Source organism: Stigmatopora argus, chromosome 1 (assembly GCF_051989625.1).
Source record: "Stigmatopora argus isolate UIUO_Sarg chromosome 1, RoL_Sarg_1.0, whole genome shotgun sequence".
Classification (NCBI taxonomy): domain Eukaryota; kingdom Metazoa; phylum Chordata; class Actinopteri; order Syngnathiformes; family Syngnathidae; genus Stigmatopora; species Stigmatopora argus.
In genome coordinates, this window is record NC_135387.1 from 29,520,852 (window position 1) to 29,540,000 (window position 19,149).

The 19,149-nt window shown below is 41.6% G+C and overlaps 2 protein-coding genes and 1 long non-coding RNA gene across 5 annotated transcripts in view; 1 reads left to right on the plus strand and 2 right to left on the minus strand.

Annotated features, from left to right (window-relative positions):
• Positions 1 to 9,440, minus strand: part of samd11 (sterile alpha motif domain containing 11) — an 86,442-nt gene extending 77,002 nt beyond the window's left edge. Inside the window, exons 1-2 of one of the 2 annotated variants that reach the window (XM_077615447.1) lie at positions 8,664 to 9,440; positions 6,086 to 6,177 (exon numbers count right to left, since the gene is read on the minus strand). In XM_077615447.1, the coding sequence (XP_077471573.1) occupies positions 6,086 to 6,157 (72 nt within the window). In that variant the 5' untranslated portion in view covers positions 6,158 to 6,177; positions 8,664 to 9,440. Of the gene's footprint in view, positions 1 to 6,085; positions 6,178 to 7,285; positions 8,087 to 8,663 lie in introns of those variants that run through there. The other variant, XM_077615439.1, reaches the window with a different exon arrangement.
• LOC144085802 (uncharacterized) lies at positions 1,668 to 9,506 on the plus strand. 2 transcript variants are annotated; one of them, XM_077615465.1, is made up of 2 exons: positions 1,668 to 1,986; positions 6,499 to 9,506. In XM_077615465.1, exon 2 carries the CDS (start codon positions 7,702 to 7,704, stop codon positions 8,098 to 8,100), a length of 399 nt encoding a protein of 132 aa, XP_077471591.1. In that variant the 5' UTR covers positions 1,668 to 1,986; positions 6,499 to 7,701; the 3' UTR covers positions 8,101 to 9,506. The 2 variants fall into 2 exon arrangements, with proteins under 2 accessions (XP_077471591.1, XP_077471585.1); XM_077615459.1 differs by lacking the exon at positions 1,668 to 1,986 and adding an exon at positions 4,247 to 4,284.
• Positions 9,507 to 9,776: 270 nt separating this feature from the next.
• On the minus strand, positions 9,777 to 16,763 carry LOC144086516 (uncharacterized). The gene is made up of 2 exons (XR_013304503.1): positions 16,626 to 16,763; positions 9,777 to 9,860 (listed from the first exon to the last, which is right to left on the minus strand). It is a non-coding gene; the product is annotated as an uncharacterized LOC144086516 (long non-coding RNA).
• Positions 16,764 to 19,149: the final 2,386 nt, after the last annotated feature.

Consider the following 19,149-nt stretch of genomic DNA (forward strand, 5'->3'; position numbering starts at 1 on the left):
GGCCCGTGACTGGGTTGGGTGGGGAGGGGGGTCTTTATGAGCCTTTCGGAGGCGACTGTAATTTCCTCCCATCCTCCGCCAGTTCCGCTGAAATAACAGGGTAGAGGAAGCCCAGCTCTCCCCGGAGGAGACGCGGACGCCGGCTAATCAGCGGTCACCCTCGGCGCCCACGCCGAAAAGCGAACAAACGCCGCATTTATGGCGTGGCCTTAAACTTAGGCGGGAAAGTTCCCACGTGATAAGAACACGGTTATCGAATTGCATGACGAGAAACGCGTGCGCGTCATCGTTTTATCGTCAACTGTCGAGCGACAATTATCGTGTACGGCACATGTGTCAAAGTGGCGGACCGGGGGCCAAATCTGGCCCGCCGCAAAATGAAGAATTTAGATGTATATTAAACTTCCTGATTTCCCCCCTTTTAAATCAATAATTGTCATTTTTTAATCCATTTTTTCTGTGTTTTTAGTTCAAAAATCATTTTGTAAAATCTAAAAATATATAAAAAAGCTAAAATCAACATTGTTTTAGATCTATAAAAAAACGGAATATTCAGGGCTTTTAATCCAGTTCTTTTAATCCATTTATATATAAAAAAATCTAAATAATATATCTAAAATGGTCCGATGTATATTAAAATTTCCTTTATTTTCCCCCTTTTAAATCAATAATTGTCATTTTTTAATCCATTTTTTCTGTGTTTTTAGTTCAAAAATCCTTTTGTAAAATCTAAAAATATATTTAAAAAAAGCTAAAATAAACATTGTTATAGATATATAAAAAAACGGAATATTCAGGGCTTTTAATCCAGTTCTTTTAATCCATTTATTTAAAAAAATCTAAATACTATATCTAAAATGGTCCCATGTATATTACATTTCCTGATTTTCCCCCTTTTAAATCAATAATTGTAATTTTTTAATCATTTTTTTCTGTGTTTTTAGTTCAAAAATTATTTTGTAAAATCTAAAAATATATAAAAAAATAGCTAAAATAAACATTGTTTTAGATCTATAAAAAAACTGAATATTCAGGGCTTTTAATCCAGTTCTTAAAAAAAATCTAAATATTATATCTAAAATGGTCTGATGTATATTAAAATTCCTGATTTTCCCCCTCTTAAATCAATAATTGTCATTTTTAACCAATTTTTTCCTGTGTTTTTAGTTCAAAAATCATTTTGTAAAATCTAAAAATATATTTAAAAAAAGCTAAAATAAACATTGTTTTAGATCTATAAAAAAACTGAATATTCAGGGCTTTTTTTTAATCCAGTTCTTTTAATCCACTTATTTAAAAAAAATCTAAATATTATATCTAAAATGGCCCACATGAAATCGAGTTGACGTTAACGCGACCCGCGAACCAACCCGAGTCTGACACCCCTGGTACGGGCAGGTGGGCCGTCTTCCCGCCGGCTGCACTTTTGTTTTTTTTTGTTTTGTTTGTTTTTGAATACAAAAGCCTGCCTTATGCCTATAGCGACGCAAGATCACTTAAAGTTCAGCTGTCAAACTTTCAAAATAAATGTCTGCATGAGGTAATTTGTGTCAGTAGGCAGGCATATAGTGTGAGAGGGGGGGGGGGGGGGGGGGGTGGGGGGGCTTGGCCGCCGTGCCCCGAGGGGAGTCAAAGGGGAGGGGGGTTAGCGACGCCAAAGCCCCGCCGCCGCCGCCGCCGTCGTCTCACCCTCGCCGCCCTCGCGTGAAACTGCTGACATTCTTAACCGGCGCGTGCGTGAGTGCGAGTGTGCGGCGGCGTGCACGTGGGTGTCCTGAGGCGTCGCCGTGGTATTCGCTGGCCGGCTTTAACTTCAGGCTTTCGGCGCCGCGCCAGGAAACGGGGACCGACCGAAACAACAACAGCCTCGGGGCCCTCCGGTCCCCGCTGACGTCAATGGCGGCGTTTCGCTCCGTCACGTCTGCGAATTGAGGTTGAAGAATACGTGCCGCGACAAGACCACCCTTAAAAAAAAGTCCATCGACGGTAAATCTGACGGTCGAGCGTAAATGAATGCTAACGTGCTAGCGTGATGCAAAAAAAATAGGTGTTTTCTTAAATTAGGTTGGGAACGTATGGCTCAGGAGCCGTATGCGGCTCTTTTCCTGATTTTCCCTCTTTTAAATCAATAATTGTCATTTTTTAATCCATTTTTTTCTGTGTTTTTAGTTCAAAAATCATTTTGTCAAATCTAAAAATATATATATAAAAAGCTAAAATAAACATTGTTTTAGATCTATAAAAAAACGGAATATTCAAGGCTTTTAATCCAGTTCTTTTAATCAATTTATTTAAAAATGTATATAATATCTAAAATGGTCCGATGTATATTAAATTTCCTGATTTTCCCCCTTTTAAATCAATAATTCTAATTTTTTGATCCATTTTTTCCCGTTTTTTTTTTAGTTCAAAAATCATTTTGTAAAATCTAAAAATATATATAAAAAGCTAAAATAAACATTGTTTTAGATCTATAAAAAAACTGAATATTGAGGGCATATGACTATATGCTAACCTGTGAGGTCAAATATCATGCATACTTTCATTGATAATAGTTGATTAGCAACAGTGTAACAATGTCGTCTAAGGAATTTAGGGACTTTGTGTACTTTAAAATAGGTCAAATGACTTTTTTTTTTTTTTAAATGGTACGGATTTTCATGTATTTTTATTTTTAAATTATGGCTATAAAGGAATAACATTTGAAAATATGTATTGTTCACGGCTATCTCTGTCAAAAAGGTTCCCGGTTTCTAGTTTAGATGGCTGTTTTTTTTTTAAACCGTGGAATGATTGAGAAAATTTACCTATAAAGTACTGCTCTACTTACAAAAAATCCAAGTTACGAAACAAGTTTGTAAGTAGAGGTCTCACTGTATATCCGTCAAGACGTTAAAAAATACACTTTAGCTATCTTTTTGTCCTTTAAAAGGTTGGAAATTAGTAAAAAGGCGCATTTTTATGGATTTAAAATTGATCTCAAGGGAAAAAAATGAAAATAGGACTTATTTACGACTCTCTCTGTCAAAAAGGTTCCCGCCCCCTGTTTTATAAAGTCGTTTTTTTGGAGGACCGTTGATCAAATGAAAGAATTTACCTATAAAGTACTGCTCTACTTACAAAAAAATCCAAGTTACGAAACAAGTTTGTAAGTAGAGGTCCCACTGTATATCCGTGAAGACGTTAAAAAATACACTTAAGCTATCATTTTGCCCTTTAAAAGGTTGGAAATGAGTAAAAAGGCGCATTTTTATGGATTTTAAATTCTGAGTATGGCTCTCAAGGAAAACGTAAAAATATGACTTGTTTACAACTATTTCTGTCAAAAAGGTTCCCGCCCCCTGGTTTAGATGGTCTTTTTATGAGGACCGTTGATCAAATGAAAGAATTTACCTATAAAGCACTGCTTTACTTACGAAAAATCCAAGTTACGAAACAAGTTTGTTAGTAGAGGTCCCACTGTAAATCCATGATGACGTTAAAAAATACACTTTAGCTATATTTTTTTCCTTTAAAAGAGGTGAATTAATGAATAATATTTGAAAATATGAATTGTTTACGACTATCTCTGTCAAAAAGGTTCCCGCCCCTGGTTTAGATGGTCGGTTTTTTTTTAAACTGTGGAATGAATGAGAAAATTTACCTATAAAGTACTGCTCTACTTACAAAAAATCCAAGTTACGAAACAAGTTTGTAAGTAGAGGTGCCACTGTATATCCGTCAAAACATTAAAAAATACACTTTAGCTATCATTTCTCCCTTTAAAACAGATAAAATAACTCAAAAGGGCGCACAATTTTCATGTATGTTAAATTCTGACTATGTCTCTCAAGTAAAAACATTTGAAAATAAGACTAAAAACATTCCCGATCCCCGACTTAGCCCCTAGTTGTCTCCGGCCCAATTCCGTTTTCGTGGTAGCGCTTTCGCAAAAATGTCAAGAGTTTACCTGTATCACTCAAACACCTCCGACTTATCTAACGCGCCTTCGCCTCGCGTGTCTGGCGTACAATAATCGGCGGTAGCCACGCTCAGTAGCTCGCTAAGCCTCTTACGCCCTTCCCTCAAGATTAGGGTTCGGGAGCGACAACAGATGCGCTCGGCGGCGCCGAAAACACACGAGCGCCGACCCACAACTCGCCGCACCTGCGCCGACAGACGGATCGGGCGCGTGTCATCTCGCGCAAAAGCCGACGCCGCCACGGTGACGCGGCCGCGGCGGCCTCCGGTCCGGGCAGGCCCTCGGTTCGGCACCCCCGGGGGGGACGAGGTCTTGTCAGCCAGGTGAGGAGTCTGACTGAAGAGTGACCGAAGGCTGGAAACTAGACGTCTCGTTTTCTCCGGATAAATGGCCGTTTGATGCTCGGCGTCTTTGAAAAGCTGGAAGTGCATTCGGGTATTCACGCTGAGAGAAAATGACTGTCAAAGCTGTCACCGTGTGCCTGTAGGGTCTTCGGCGGAAAGGTTATAAACAAAAGGCGGCGCTCCCCTAAACACGCTTATCGTGCAGCTGTGCGACAACGCAAACAGACCAATGAAATATCTCTTGCTGATTTCTCAAACCGCAAATCAACATCAAGTGGTATTTAGTCTATTTATCCCAAACATTTCGACTTTTACAACTCGCCGATTGGGCGGTGGTGAAGTGGTTAGCATGTCGCATCACAGTTCTGGGGCCGAGGGTTCGAACACAGGTGGGTCCTCACTGTGTGGAGTTTGGGTGTTCTCCCTGGGCTTGCATGGGTTTTCTCCGGGTACTCCAATTTTGACCCACATTCCAAAAACATGCATGTTAGGTTAGCAGGTTGAACGCTCTAAATTGCCCCTAGCTACGATTGGTTGTTTGTCTCCTTGCACCCTGCGATTGGCTAGTCACCGATTCAGGATGTCTGTAGTTAGCTGAGATTGGCTCCAGCACCCCCGCCACCCTTATGAGGTGGGTCCGCACGGTGTGGAGTTTGGGTGTTCTACGTGGGTTTTATCCGGGTACTCCGGTTTCCTCCAACATTCCAAAAACATGCATGCTAGGCTAGCTGGTTGAATGCTCTAACTTCCCCTGACCTACGAGTGATTGGTTGTTTGTCTCCTTGCGCCCTGCGATTGGCTAGCCGCCAACAGGGAGTGTCTGTAGTTAGCTTAGATTGGCTCCAGCACCCCCCGCCACCCTTATGAGGTGGGTCCGCACTGTGTGGAGTTCGGGTGTTCTACGTGGGTTTTCTCCGGGTACTCCAGTTTCGTCCCACATTCTAAAAACATGCATGCTAGGCTAGGTGGTTGAACGCGCTAACTTCCCCCTACCTACGAGTGATTGGTTGTTTGTCTCCTTGCGCTCTGCGATTGGCTAGCCACCAATTCAGGGTGTCTGTAGTTAGCTGAGATTGGCTCCAGCACCCCCAGCAACCCTTGTGAGGATAACCAGTTCAGAAAATGAATTAATTAATATCTCGTGAATTGTGCTTAGGTTGTCCCGATGCCGAGTTTTGGACTTTTGACACGATTTCTTTCAAACTCATACAGATCTGAAACCAATCCGACTCCCGTACTTTTAGACCAATAGGAGTCATGCAAAAAACAATGGAACCAGTAAATAACAAATTGTTTTTTAGCTTGGGTTGTTCCAAGAAAATCATGTTTACAACTAGTACACGATGCCTCATTACGTGCTTAAAGTCGCACTTAGTGGATATGTTATTTTCTCACGTATAAGCCGCCTCCACGTATAAGCCGTACCCTTAAAATTGCCTTAAAATCGTTGATTTTGACCATTTCTGGCGTATAAGATGCCCCCTGATTGACAATTTTCACCTCCAAATTCATGGTTTTAAAAGGGAGTGTCACTTTATGGGACAAAATACAGTAAGTCATTTTTCTCCAGTGACGTGAAGAACACAAGTTTTCTATCCAAAGCATTTTTACGAAAGACCTCAACACTGACCAACGTCAATTTTCTCCGTTTTGTTAAATGGAATCCAAGGTTATTACAGTTGAATGTGCACAAAAATGCTTCCAAAAAACCCAGCGCTAGTTCATGAACATCAATGCCCAAAACCCGAACAAAAACGGACTGAATAGAAAATAATCTTACCACGGGTGACGAGATTCGACAACCTGGACAATCGCAGATTGGAGGATGCACCTGTAAGATTCCTTTGGACATAAGTGTCTTGAGGCTTTTCCCTACAAAAAAAACCAAACAAATGATTATAAAACAACATTACCGCAACATTACCCACACACTTGGATCAAAATTCAATTTTAGCTTCAATTTTCTTTACACAGGAAGAAGAAATGTTCATTTTAACAGTTTATTTTGAAAGGTAACGTGACCTAATCCAACTTGTGGGTTGCCAGTTCACAAAAACGACATCCAAAACCTCATCGGAGTGTCTTTGCATTCCAAAAAGTCACTTTAAGTTTATTCACATAACCCCAAAATGACCCCAAATACCCTAAAAATATTTTTTCAAGGCACTAATGTCAACTTTTTGGCCACGATAGGACGCTCGGACATCCAATCCATTTGGCCCGAAAGCCCGGTAACGTCTGCCAAGCCTCAGCATTCACTGCCAGATCTCTCAGCTCAAAATAATTGGACGTCTATGACAGGTAATCCCTTTAATTAGATCGTAAACAACTAACTCTCCGCCACTGTAAACAATATCGCATGAGTCATATAATTACAACTCTAAGAAAACACCCCAAATGAAAATAATGGATGACATCCCCTGACCTAAACCCCAAAAGTACTAACAAAAGACTAACCAAAATAAATAAAACACATTTGCTTCATAACTTTGGATTGAAGAAACAGCTACTGTAAATACTTAAAGACCAATAGTTTGATTTATTGAATTAAAAGGGACAGTACATATTAATGAACACATACAAATTCACGTTACCGAACAATATATGTTACACTTACTCATACCAAAATCAGCCCACTTGAACATCCCCTCAAAGTTGTGCAACCCCCCCCCCAAAAAAACACGCGTTGAGTAGGTAAAGTCAATATGCTTATTGAATGGAGCTATCCTTTGGTCCTAAACAACACCATTCCGTGCCAAACGAATTTAATTTACCAGGATTTGGACCGAATCCATGAAATTTGAGGACAAAAAAATGAAACTTTGTGTACTTGGACACAAATAGAAGCAAAGTCAGTCATTTCCCAGTTCCACTTCAAACCGGATCAGCGACTTTCTTCCCGTTAAAAGTGGAGGTTTTAGTAGTACAGTTGTTATACTTTTCCCCTTTCCTTAAAAGTAACAATTGATTGACATCTTACCTTTATGTCGAATACTCCGTTTCCAGTCCTTAGCAGTCTCCCGGCCACTGACAAACTGGAACTCATTGGGGGTGAGCCACTCGCCCCGGTACTTGATGGAGGGTCCCTTGCTTCCTTGGCATAGTTTATTAATATAAAGCAAAGCTTTGTTTTCCCCGCACTCCACTTCGATGCAAGGTTCCCCGTTGTCAAAGAAGGGCTGGAAGTCCGGGATGGACGAGAACCTCTCCAGCATCAAGTCATCCGGCGGGGCGTGTTGGAGGTGCTGGTGATGCAGCGTCGAGTCGTGGAGCCCCAAATACGCGCGGTGCTGGGCTAAAATATGCTCGTAAGGCGGCGGGTGTGGGGTGACCACCGGGATAGCGGCGGCGTTTAAAGGAGCCAAATACTCGGACTGGTTAAAGGCGGCTAAAGCCATGTCGTCCCCGTCCGGACGCTCCTTCTTGATGGCCGGCATACCGCTGCCGCTTGCGCCGCTATGGGCGCCGCTTTGGGCGCCGCTTTGGCCGCCGCTTTGGGCGCCTCTTCTTCGGCCGCCGTTGCGACCAACCACGCTCCGGGAACAAGTGCGGGGAGAGCGGACGTCCGAACAAGCGGGCTCCTCAGAGCCCTCCTCCTGGCCGGGGCTGCCCCGGGGTCGGCCCGAGCCGCACTTGGAGGCGCGCCGTTGGCTTTCACGCGGGGGAGACGGCGCTCTACTGGAGTTGCCGGATAGATTCCCATTCAGCGGCGGTTTGACGCGACGCGACGCGCGGCAAGCGCTCTCCGCCAAGGCAGCCAGCCAGCCAGCCTCACGGCGTCCGTCCCTCGGTTAGTCCGTCCCTGCCTGCTTCCTTCCTTCCTTCCGTCCGTCCGTCGGTCCGGTCCGTCCTACCTCCCACACGCACCCACACACACTCTGCTAATACCTGACACGCTGCGCGCGCCGGGCGCGGACATGATGCTGCATACGGGGATCATTAACGCGCGTACTTCCTCCACCCCCCTTAGCCCTCCCCCCGTCTCCCCCACTTTAAGCCCGCCTCCTTCTTTTTGAAATGATTTATGGCCGTCTACTCGAAATTATTTCTGCGGCGTCACGCGTTTAACTCCTACACACTCATCCATATCAACTCGCGGGGGTATAACCCAAAAAAAAAAAGTGGGAATGTTTATGTTTTCGGTGCCATTGACGGGGGTGGACGTCCGATTGGGGAGAGTGGTCCCGGTGAGGGGAAAAATGGGTTGGACGTTCATCAACGTCAATGAGTTTGGTGTATTTTTGTTGAATTTTCAGAACCGTACAGTTAAAAAAAAATTCACGGCTGTGTGTGTGTGTGTGTTTGAGTGGAGTCAAACTGAAGTTCACAGACGCAGACCAAACAAGATTTGCACTCACCGCCGCGTCTCAACTTGGCCCATTTAAACAGCGGAGGCTTGGAACTGCAGTGGGTTTGCGACGAACGACGCCAAAGCGACTCAAATGAAGGACCGGGTTGTTTTGCCAGGAACAAGGGTAAAAGTTTTCTCGTAAGCTGGAAGGAGGAAGTGGAAAATCGGACTTTTCAAGACTTGGGGCCGTAGGTTCTGGAGACGGGGGAGGTTTCGAAAAAAACATTCTCAAATAAACAGGAACTAGATATATCGGACCATCGGGATTAAACCTATACTTTACGTCTTTTTAACATTACGAAGGGACGTTTTTTCGTCCCCTTTTAACGGTATCAACAGGAGTTTCTCACGCGAGCAAACATTTCAAAAATTCAAACATGGCGGTCGGTCCGCGTGACTACATTTCTGGTCTGCTATTGGTTTTCGTTAGGAAGATGCGGGTCTGCTATTGGTCATCGTTGCTAAGATGCTGATCTGCTATTGGTCGGGACATTGAACTTCCGGTTTACGTTACTATTTTACGTTTTATGTAACGTTACGAAGTGACGTTTTTTCGTCCCATTTTTTAACGGTTTCAACAAGAATTTCTTATGGGGGGAAAAAGTTACAAAATTCAAACATGGCGGTCGATGGGCTTACGAAGTTGCTGTTTTGCTATTAGTCGGCGTTGCTAAAATGCTAGTCTGCTATTGGTCGGCGTTGCTAAGATGCTAGTCTGCTATTGGTCGGCGTCATTAAAATGGCCGCCATTTTGAGTAATGGGCAATAACAACATTGTTGTGCATTTGTTTGCCTAAAAACGTTGAAAGTTTACATAACATAACTTTGTTTGGGTACATTACAATTATTAGCATTCTTATGTTTAAGGTTTTCAGTCAAGGTAATAACCGTATTTTCAGAATAATAAGTCCGTTTTTATTAATAATTTGGCCTGCAACTAATACTCAACCGTGACATGTTTTTTTTCTATCTCTGACCACTGAAAGCCTGTTTTAATTATTAAATATTATTATCAAAAATGCTATGTTAACAGACAAATTATCTCCAGTTTACTACTGTTACTATAACATATGTTTTTGTGTTGCTCTCTGATGAAATGAAAAAAATACTCTCCCAAAAGTCCAATAAATACTCCCTTTTTTTATTGTTTTTCCTCTTTGTGCATTGTTTGCCTGGTGCGACTTATACTCAGGTGAGACTAACCCTGAAAAATATGATAATTGTAAAAGTTAAAGTTAAGTCACTTGCTGAGGCAAACAGAGCACCGTACGCGTTGGCATCGAGTTATACGATACGTCTAAACCACAAGTGTCAAAGTGGCGGCCCGGGGGCCAAATCTGGCCCGCCGCATCATTTTGTGTGGCCCGGGAAAGAAAATGAGTGCCGACTTTCTGTTTTAGGATCAAATTAAAATGAAGAGTATAGAGGTATATTAAATTTCCTGATTTTCCCCCTTTTAAATCAATAATTGTCATTTTTTAATCCATTTTTTCTGTGTTTTTAGTTCAAAAATCATTTTGTAAAATCTAAAAATAGATATAAAAAAGCTCAAATAAACATTGTTTTAGATCTATAAAAAAACTGAATATTCAGGGCTTTTAATCCAGTTCTTTTAATCCATTTATATAAAAAAATCTAAATATTATATCTAAAATGGTCCGGCCCACGTGAAATCGAGTTGATGTTAAAGCGGCCCGCAAACCAACTGGACTCTAAACCGTCCGGTCGTAAAGAATTCCGTTTCATGTGTCTTCCTCAGCTCGTCCGAGGCCAAAAGCAGGTGGAACTGGAGAACAGTTCAGAGGAAAACCATGCTCAGATGCGTACTAGCGCTGTTGGACGCATATTGCTCGAACCTGGGAAGCACATTTAGTCCAAAAAAAAAGCCTCCTCGGCGTATCGCGCTCCGGCACATCGCCCTGACCTCCCGGAGCTCGTAAGCGGCTCGGCGTCTTTTAGAACCACCCAGGTGGATTTCCCTCCCACACATGGAATAACCATCCTCGCAGCAGAGGTGGGGTCCGAAGCGCCGCGTGTCCAGGACCCCATAAATCAGGGCGAAGGGCCTCCGACAGCCACAGGAAGGAGGCACGCTACACCGCAGACGGGAGGGCCGGAGACCGCAAGCGTGGCCAGATCTGGTCCAAAAACCCGCGGCAGACATGAACAAAAACACACACAACTTAACTTAAAATTATGTTATGCCGTTCAGATCTGAGCACACAACTTAACTTAAAATTATGTTACACTGTTCCGATTGGAGCACACAACTTCACTTAAAATTATGTTACGCTATTCAGATCCGAGCACACAACTTAACTTAAACTTATGTTACACTGTTCAGATTGGAGCACACAACTTAACTTAAAATTATGTTATGCTGTTCAGATCTGAGAACACAACTTAATTTAAAATTATGTTACACTGTTCAGATTTGAGGACACAACTTAACTTAAAATTATGTTACGCTATTCAGATCTGAGCACACAACTTGACTTAAAATTATGTTATGCTGTTCAGATCTGAGCACACAACTCAACTTAAAATTATGTTACGCTATTCAGATCTGAGCACACAACTTAACTTAAAATTATGTTACACTGTTCACATTGGAGCACACAACTTAAAATTATGTTACGCTATTCAGATCTGAGCACACAATTTAACTTAAAATTATGTTACGCTATTCAGATCTGAGCACACAACTTAACTTAAAATTATGTTATGCTGTTCAGATCTGAGCACACAACTTAACTTAAAATTATGTTACGCTATTGAGATCTGAGCACACAACTTAACTTAAAATTATGTTACGCTACTCAGATCTGAGCCAACGACTTAATTTAAAATTATGTTATGCTGTTCAGATCTGAGCACACAACTTAACTTAAAATTATGTTACGCTATTCAGATCTGAGCACACAACTTAACTTAAAATTATGTTACGCTGTCCGTGGTGACGTGTCGGGCGAAAGATCAGAAACGAGCCGCAAATCAAAAAAGTGCGTTGAGCGGGAAGAATGAAAGCAGATATATTTTGGATATAAACAATAATGTCACTTCCCGCGTTTATGAGCGCGTTGAACAGTAGCGGCGACATAAATCGCCGGCGGCTGACATTTATGGAGAGTGCACGTTATTCCGAGCCGCCATTTCTAGGAAGAAGAAGACTTCCAAATGAGAAGCTCGAAGATTCTGGCGCTATCAAAGCAACCTTTACTCAAATGTCAACGTGTCGTCACGGAAACGTTATTTCAGGCGGGGGCGTCATCGGGGGAGCCGTGGTGAAAGCGATCGGAAATGGGAGCCCCCCTCCCCACCCCGCGTAACCGATGGCGCGCCCACCTCGACTTGTGACTCACCCTGGAGGGGTTCCCCGAACATTTACCACGTCGACGCTTCACCTTGCAAATCAGACTTTTCCATCACTCTTTGCTGAAAACTTTATTTAACCTTCATCCCTGCCAAAAAAAAAATGAATAAAAGAAGAAATTATCTGTTCAACAGAGCAAAAACCTCAGACTAGAACATTTTTTTTCATTTCTTTGCATCCCAGCCTCATCTAATCTCAAATCAAAGCTCCAATTTAAAGTTTTATTCACCATATTATAGCAAAAATTTAAAAGGAAATCCTCAATGCACATCTGGGATTAGCCCCGCCTCCTTTCCGAAATTAACTCTCAATTTTATCCCTTCATTAAAATTAACATTGATATTAGTCATGAAACACCACACACAAGGGTTGCGGGGGGTGCTAGAGACTATCCCAGCTAACTACCACATTATAGCAAAGGAAATTGTCAATGCACATCTGGTATTAGCCCCGCCTCCTTTCCGAAATTCAGTCAACTTTATCCCATCGTTAAAATTAACATTGATATTAGTCATGAAACACCACACACAAGGGTCACGGGGGTGCTAGAGCCTATCCCCTATCCTTGGAAGATAAGTTAAGATAAGGTAAGTTGATCACTGAATGTTGTGGCAACACGATATTACAAAGTCATGCTGCTAACGATGTTTGCTAAAAGTTAGTTAGCCTAACATACATTTTTTAATTAACTTCGCTACAAGGTAATATTTATATATATATATATATATATATATATATATATATATATATATATATATATATATATATATATATATATGTATAGTTGGAGTTGCCTATTCTGATCGTTTGAACTGTAAATAAATCTTGAACTATGGAATGAACCCCATAAAAATGCACATGTAATGAGTGCGCGCTGTCATGTATGTTGTCCCTCCAAAACTCGTTAAACTGCAATTGACAGTGGTGACTTGATTTATGAGTTGAATTCATTCCTTGGGAAGGCTCATAAATCAAAACAGTCTTATTTCGAACCATCTTTATCATTGAAATGAATGGAAATGTTCGGATTTTGTTCTACTATGCCTCAAACACAATGGTTTTGAAAATGTAAAAATATATATACTTAGGTCGGTTGGGGTAAAAAAATAATAGTTAACATAAAATAAATAGTTCGTAAGTAATTACAATATTTAACGACATGATTAATTTATCGCACAACTTCTTTTAGGATGTGCGATTGAGTGAGTGTTAGAAACACGTGACACATGCAAATGTATTTAAACATCAAATCATTAATCAAAGATGGCAGGATTTATCATATTAAGCAAAGTATTAGCGAATAATTTGTACTTTACTACGACAGGATTTTACTTTTAACCGGCTCGGGAAAAAAAAAAAAAAAAAAACTATATGCATCGCTGTAAAAATTCACTCTGATTTGGTCTATTTACTACAATTGAACTTTTCAGATTGGAACACACATCTTAATTTAAAATTATGTTACGCTGCTCAGAATGGATCACACAATTTAACTTAAAATTATGTTACGCTATTCAGATCTGAACACTCAACTTAAATTAAAATTATGTTATGCTGTTCATATTTGATCACACAACTTAACTTGAAATTATGTTACGCTGTTCAGATCTGAGCACACAACTTAACTTAAAATTATGTTACACTGTTCAGATTGGAGCACACAACTAAACTTAAAATTATGTTATGCTGTTCAGATCGGAGCACCCAACTAAACTTAATATTATGTTACACTATTCAGATCTCAGCACACAACTTAACTTAAAATTATGTTACGCTATTCAGATCTGAGCACACAACTTAACTTAAAATTATGTTACGCTGTTCATATTTCACATTTTTTAATGATTTCAATTAGAATAGTAAGACAGCCATTCTATTGGTCATGTGGTCTTTCCTGGGGGATTTTAATTATTATCCTAGCCAACTTTAGCAAGACAACAACAGTGATTATTTTAAATACACAAGGCATGATTCTCTTTGATTTTCTTAGTGCGGTAAACATTAATTTGATCTATGTTGCCGAGTCTGCATTTTTTGTATTTATTTTGTAATGAATTATGGATTAGTTCAGGTATGGTAATGATTTATAACGTTGTTGCTGGGAGAGAAATTTGAAGAAGGAAGTAAAGCAAAGCTGTACTTAACTAGAAATCCTATCAGAGTTCTTTTTACATACAATGGTATCGCTACTTACAAAATGCTTCTACATACAAAATATTCAGGTTACAAAAAGTTTGATGGGAAATCTTTTGTTTCAAGATACGAAAAACGATGCCGGAACTGAAGCTAGCGCGCGGTAGGTAGCCAGACGCTATAGCCAGCCTGGTCCCCGTGGGGGTTAGCGGCCACCTGTTCCGACGGGGGAGCATGGAGCTAGCCTAACCCGAAATAACGCGCTGGCGGCGGATGCCAGAGCCGGCCCAAAATGGGGTGCCGTTTACTGGCGAAGTATGAGCGCAACCGTCCAACCAAAAGACCCTTTTGTGGGCTGATTAGCTCCGGTCGGCGGGGGGAGTTCCCGATTTGCATGCCTTTGAGCCTCGTCCGTCACGGCGTTGTTTCTTAAGTGAGTGTGCGTAACATAATTTTAAGTTATATGTTAATGTTGGTGTGTATGTTTACTCCGCTATACTCGCAATTTATTCATTTATTTTCTGAATTGCTTATCCTCACAAGAGTGGGGGTGCTGTAGACTATCCCAACTGATTTCAGCGACAACCTGAAATGGTGGCCAGCCAATGAGGGCACAAAAGACAAAGGAGAACCAATCATAGCTAGCGGCAATTTGGCGTGGACAACCAGCTAGCATAGCCGGCATAATTTTGGGAAGTGGAACGAAACTGGAGTACCCTTAGAAAACCCACACAAGCCTGGGGAAAATATGCAAAAAAAGGGATTGAACCTTAGACCCCAAAATTGCGAGCCCGACACACTAACCACTTGTCCACCGGGCCACCCACGAAAAAATGTCTGCATTTTTTATTCATATTAATGGCTTAATAAATCATTTTCTCATCTTTTTTGCATACACACTTCATACATAATTTGGATACTTTTATCATTTTCAGAGGCTTTCGGGGGTAGTGTTTAAGATGGTGAGTATTAAATGATGCTGATTCAATGTCAAATATGCTTCCAAAAAAAATCAAAGTTACAAAATTTTCGTGAATTGGGAAACACCGTATAAAACTCAATGGAGTCCAATCATTTTAGAACAAGGGTGTCAGACTCGGGTTGGTTCGCGGGCCGCTTTAACGTCAACTTGATTTCACGTGGGCCGGACCATTTTAGATATAATATTTAGATTTTTTTTTATATAAATGGATTAAAAGAACTGGATTAAAAGCCCTTGAATATTCATTTTTTATAGATCTAAAACAATGTTTATTTTAGCTTTTTTTATATATTTTTAGATTTTACAAAATGATTTTTGAACTAAAAACACAGAAAAAAAAGGATTAAAAAATGACAATTATTGATTTAAAAGGGGGAAAATCAGGAAATTTAATATACATCGGACCATTTTAGATATAACATTTAGATTTTTTTAAATAAATGGATTGAAAGAACTGGATTAAAATCCCTTAATATTCAGTTTTTTATAGATCTAAAACAATGTTTATTTTAGCTTTTTAAAGTATATTTTTAGATTTTACAAAATTATTTTTGAACTAAAAACAGAAAAAAATGGATTAAAAAATTACAATTATTGATTTAAAAGGGGGAAAATCAGGAAATTTAAGATACATCAGACAATTTTAGATATAATATTTAGATTGTTTTTTTTATATAAATAGATTAAAAGAACTGGATTAAAAGCCCTTGAATATTCATTTTTTTATAGATCTAAAACAATGTTAATTTTAGTTTTTTTATATATATATTTTTAGATTTTACAAAATGATTTTTGAACTAAAAACCCAGAAAAAAATGTTTAAAAAAATTACAATTATTGATTTAAAAGGGGGAAAATCAGGAAATCTAATATACATCGGACCATTTTAGATATAATATTTAGATTGTTTTTATAAATGGATTAAAAGAACTAGATTAAAAGCCCTGAATATTCAGTTTTTTATAGATCTAAAACAATGTTTATTTTAGCTTTTTTAAATATACGTTTAGATTTTACAAAATGATTTTTGAACTAAAAACACCAAAAACTGCTTAAAAAATTCCAATTATTGATTTAAAAGGGGGAAAATCAGGAAATTTAATATACATCTATACTCTTCATTTTTATTTGATCCTAAAACACAAAGTCGGCACTCATGATTCACTTTCCCGGTCCACACAAAATGAAGCGGCGGGCCAGATTTAGCCCCCGGGCCGCCACTTTGACACATGTATTCTAGAATATTCATTCAAACCGTAAGACTATGCAAGTTTTTCATTCAAGTGCCGGGGTTTCCTGCCTACTCCGTCCCTCCGAGTCCCCCCCGGTGCGGCCCCCGCCTCTGCGCCGCCGCCGCCGTTACTGGCAGCGGCGCGGAGCCGCAACGCTGCCGGCGGGGGAGAGAGGTAATAAATAACCCGGGGAGAGGAGAAGAGAGGAGAGGAGACCGGTGGAGACCGGCGGGCGGTGCACAGTCTGACCTGACAAATACTCCCTGGAAAACCATCAGAGGCTTGGAGCCCACCCCGAGCGCTTGGAGCCACTCTTTTCAGACATGAGCTGCAAAATATATGGCTGGCGAGGCCGGCCGGAAAAAGACAGACACAAAATGCGTCGCCATGCCCCCCCGTCTCCCCCCCCAAGAGCCGCCGCCACTCCCCCCCCACCCAGACACATGGAGACATGGCGAGAGTAATTAACTATTTAAAGCAGTGAATCAATGCTCGGTTCCACAGAAAAAACTGCTGATGTGTTGAAATAAAAGTCGACAAAAACACTTAGCAAAACTTTTTTTTTTTTACATTCCGTTTGGGAACAAACGGCTATTTTCGTTAGGTTTCACTCGTTGATCGGGGTAGACGTCCAATCTGATTGGACGTCTCTTCCCGTCAAGGACGTTGAAATGTCATCGTTCTATGCTGAGTTGTATGCGGGTTCACGCTAAGAGATTCATTCATTGATTAAGTCAACACACAAGGGTCGTGGGGGGTGCTGGAGCCTATCCTAACTAACCGTGGACACCAGGTGGACACCCTGAATTAGCCAATCACAGGGCACAATGATAAAAACAACCAATCACTCGTAGTTAGGGGCGATTTGAAGTGCTAAATTAGCCTAGCATGCATGTTTTTGGAATGTGGGACGAAACCGGAGCACCCGGAGAAAACCCACGCAAGCCCAGGGAGAACTTGCAAACTTCACACAGGAAGACCGACCAGGGATCGAACCTAGAACCCCATAACTGTCAGGCCGAAGCATTAACCACTAATCCATCGAAAGTCAAATAATCATTTATACATTTTCTGAACAGGGTTATCCTCACAAGGGTCGCAGGGGGTGCTGGAGCCTATCCCAGGAAACTCCAGGCACCAAGCATGGGATAACCTGAATTCGGTGGCTAGCCAATCACAGGGCACAATGATACAAACAACCAATCACTCATAGCTCGGGACAATTTAAAATGCTAAATTAGCGTAGCATGCATGTTTTTGGAATGAGGGACGAAACCGGAGCACCCGGAGAAAACCCACGCAAGCCCAGGGAGAACATGCAAACTCCACACAGTGAGGACCCACCTGGGATCGAACCCAGTACCCCAGAACGGTCAGGCCGACGCGTTAACCACTAATCCATCGAAAGTTAACTAATTATTTATTCATTTTCTGAACCGCTTTATCCTCACTAGGGTCGCGAGGGGTGCTGGAGCCTATCCCAGGTAACTATGGGAACCAGGTATGGGACACCCTGAATCGGTGGCCAGCCAATCACAAAGCACAATGTTACAAACAATTTCAAGTGCTAAATTAGCCTAGCATGCATGTTTTTGGAAGGTGGGATGAAACCGGAGCACCCGGAGAAAACCCACGCAAGCCCAGAGAGAACTAGCAAACTTCATACAGAAAGACCGACGGGTCCCGGGGGGTGCTGGAGCCTATCCCACCTAACTACGGGCCCCAGGCGGGAGCCAATTGCAGGGCACAAGGAGACAAACGACAACCAATCATGGCTAGGGGCAATTTAGAGTGTCCAATTAGCTTAGCATGCATGTTTTTGGAATGTGGGAGGAAACTGGAGTACCCAGAGAAAGTCCCACGCTAGCCCGGGGAGAACATGCAAACTCCACACAGGTGGACTGACCTGGATTTGAACCCAGGACCCCAGAAGTGTGAGGCCGATGCACTAACCACTCAGGCGGCGGGCCACCCCCGCTAAGAGAGCCTCGCATTATTGCCTAACATTTGGATGCGCTTGCTCGATTGCTTTAGGCCGCTGACCTGAAAGTGACGTTTCCACGCAGTGGACGCGAATGTCAACTTGAATTTGCCGCTGACAAGTTCAATGTGCAGCGTACGAAAGGAAAAAAAAAATCAAAATGCTGCATTCTGAACGGTGTAAATATTTTAAAATGGGTCTCCAAGTGGGCGGCGGCCCGGCGGATGAGTGGTTAGCGCCTCGGCCTCACCGTTCTGGGGTCGAGGGGTCAAGCGCAGGTGGGTCCTCACTGTGTGGACCTTGCATGTTCTCCCCGGGTTTGCGGGGGTTTTCTCCGGGTACTCCGGTTTCCTCCCACCTTCCAAAAACATTGAATTGAATGTTTTTATTACCATTATGCACGTATAATGAGAATTAAAGCCACAAAGTGCACAATTAACAACAACAAACAAACACAAATAAATAATCAATAAATAATAGTAATCAATAAATAAGTAGTCAACATAATAGCATAGGCTAGCTGGTTGAACACTCTAAATAGCCCCTGGCTATCATTGGTTGTCCGTCTCCTCGTGCCCTGCCATTGGCTGGCTGCTGATTCAGGGTGTCCGTTGTTAGCTGGGATAGGGGTCCTGGGTTTGATCCCTGGGCTTCTGTGGGTTTTCTTTGGGTGCTCCGGTTTCATCCCACATTCCAAAAACATGCATGCCAGGCTAATTTAGCACTTGAAGTTGCCCCTAGCTATGAGTGATTGGTTGTTTGTATCATTGTGCCCTGTGATTGGCTGGCCAC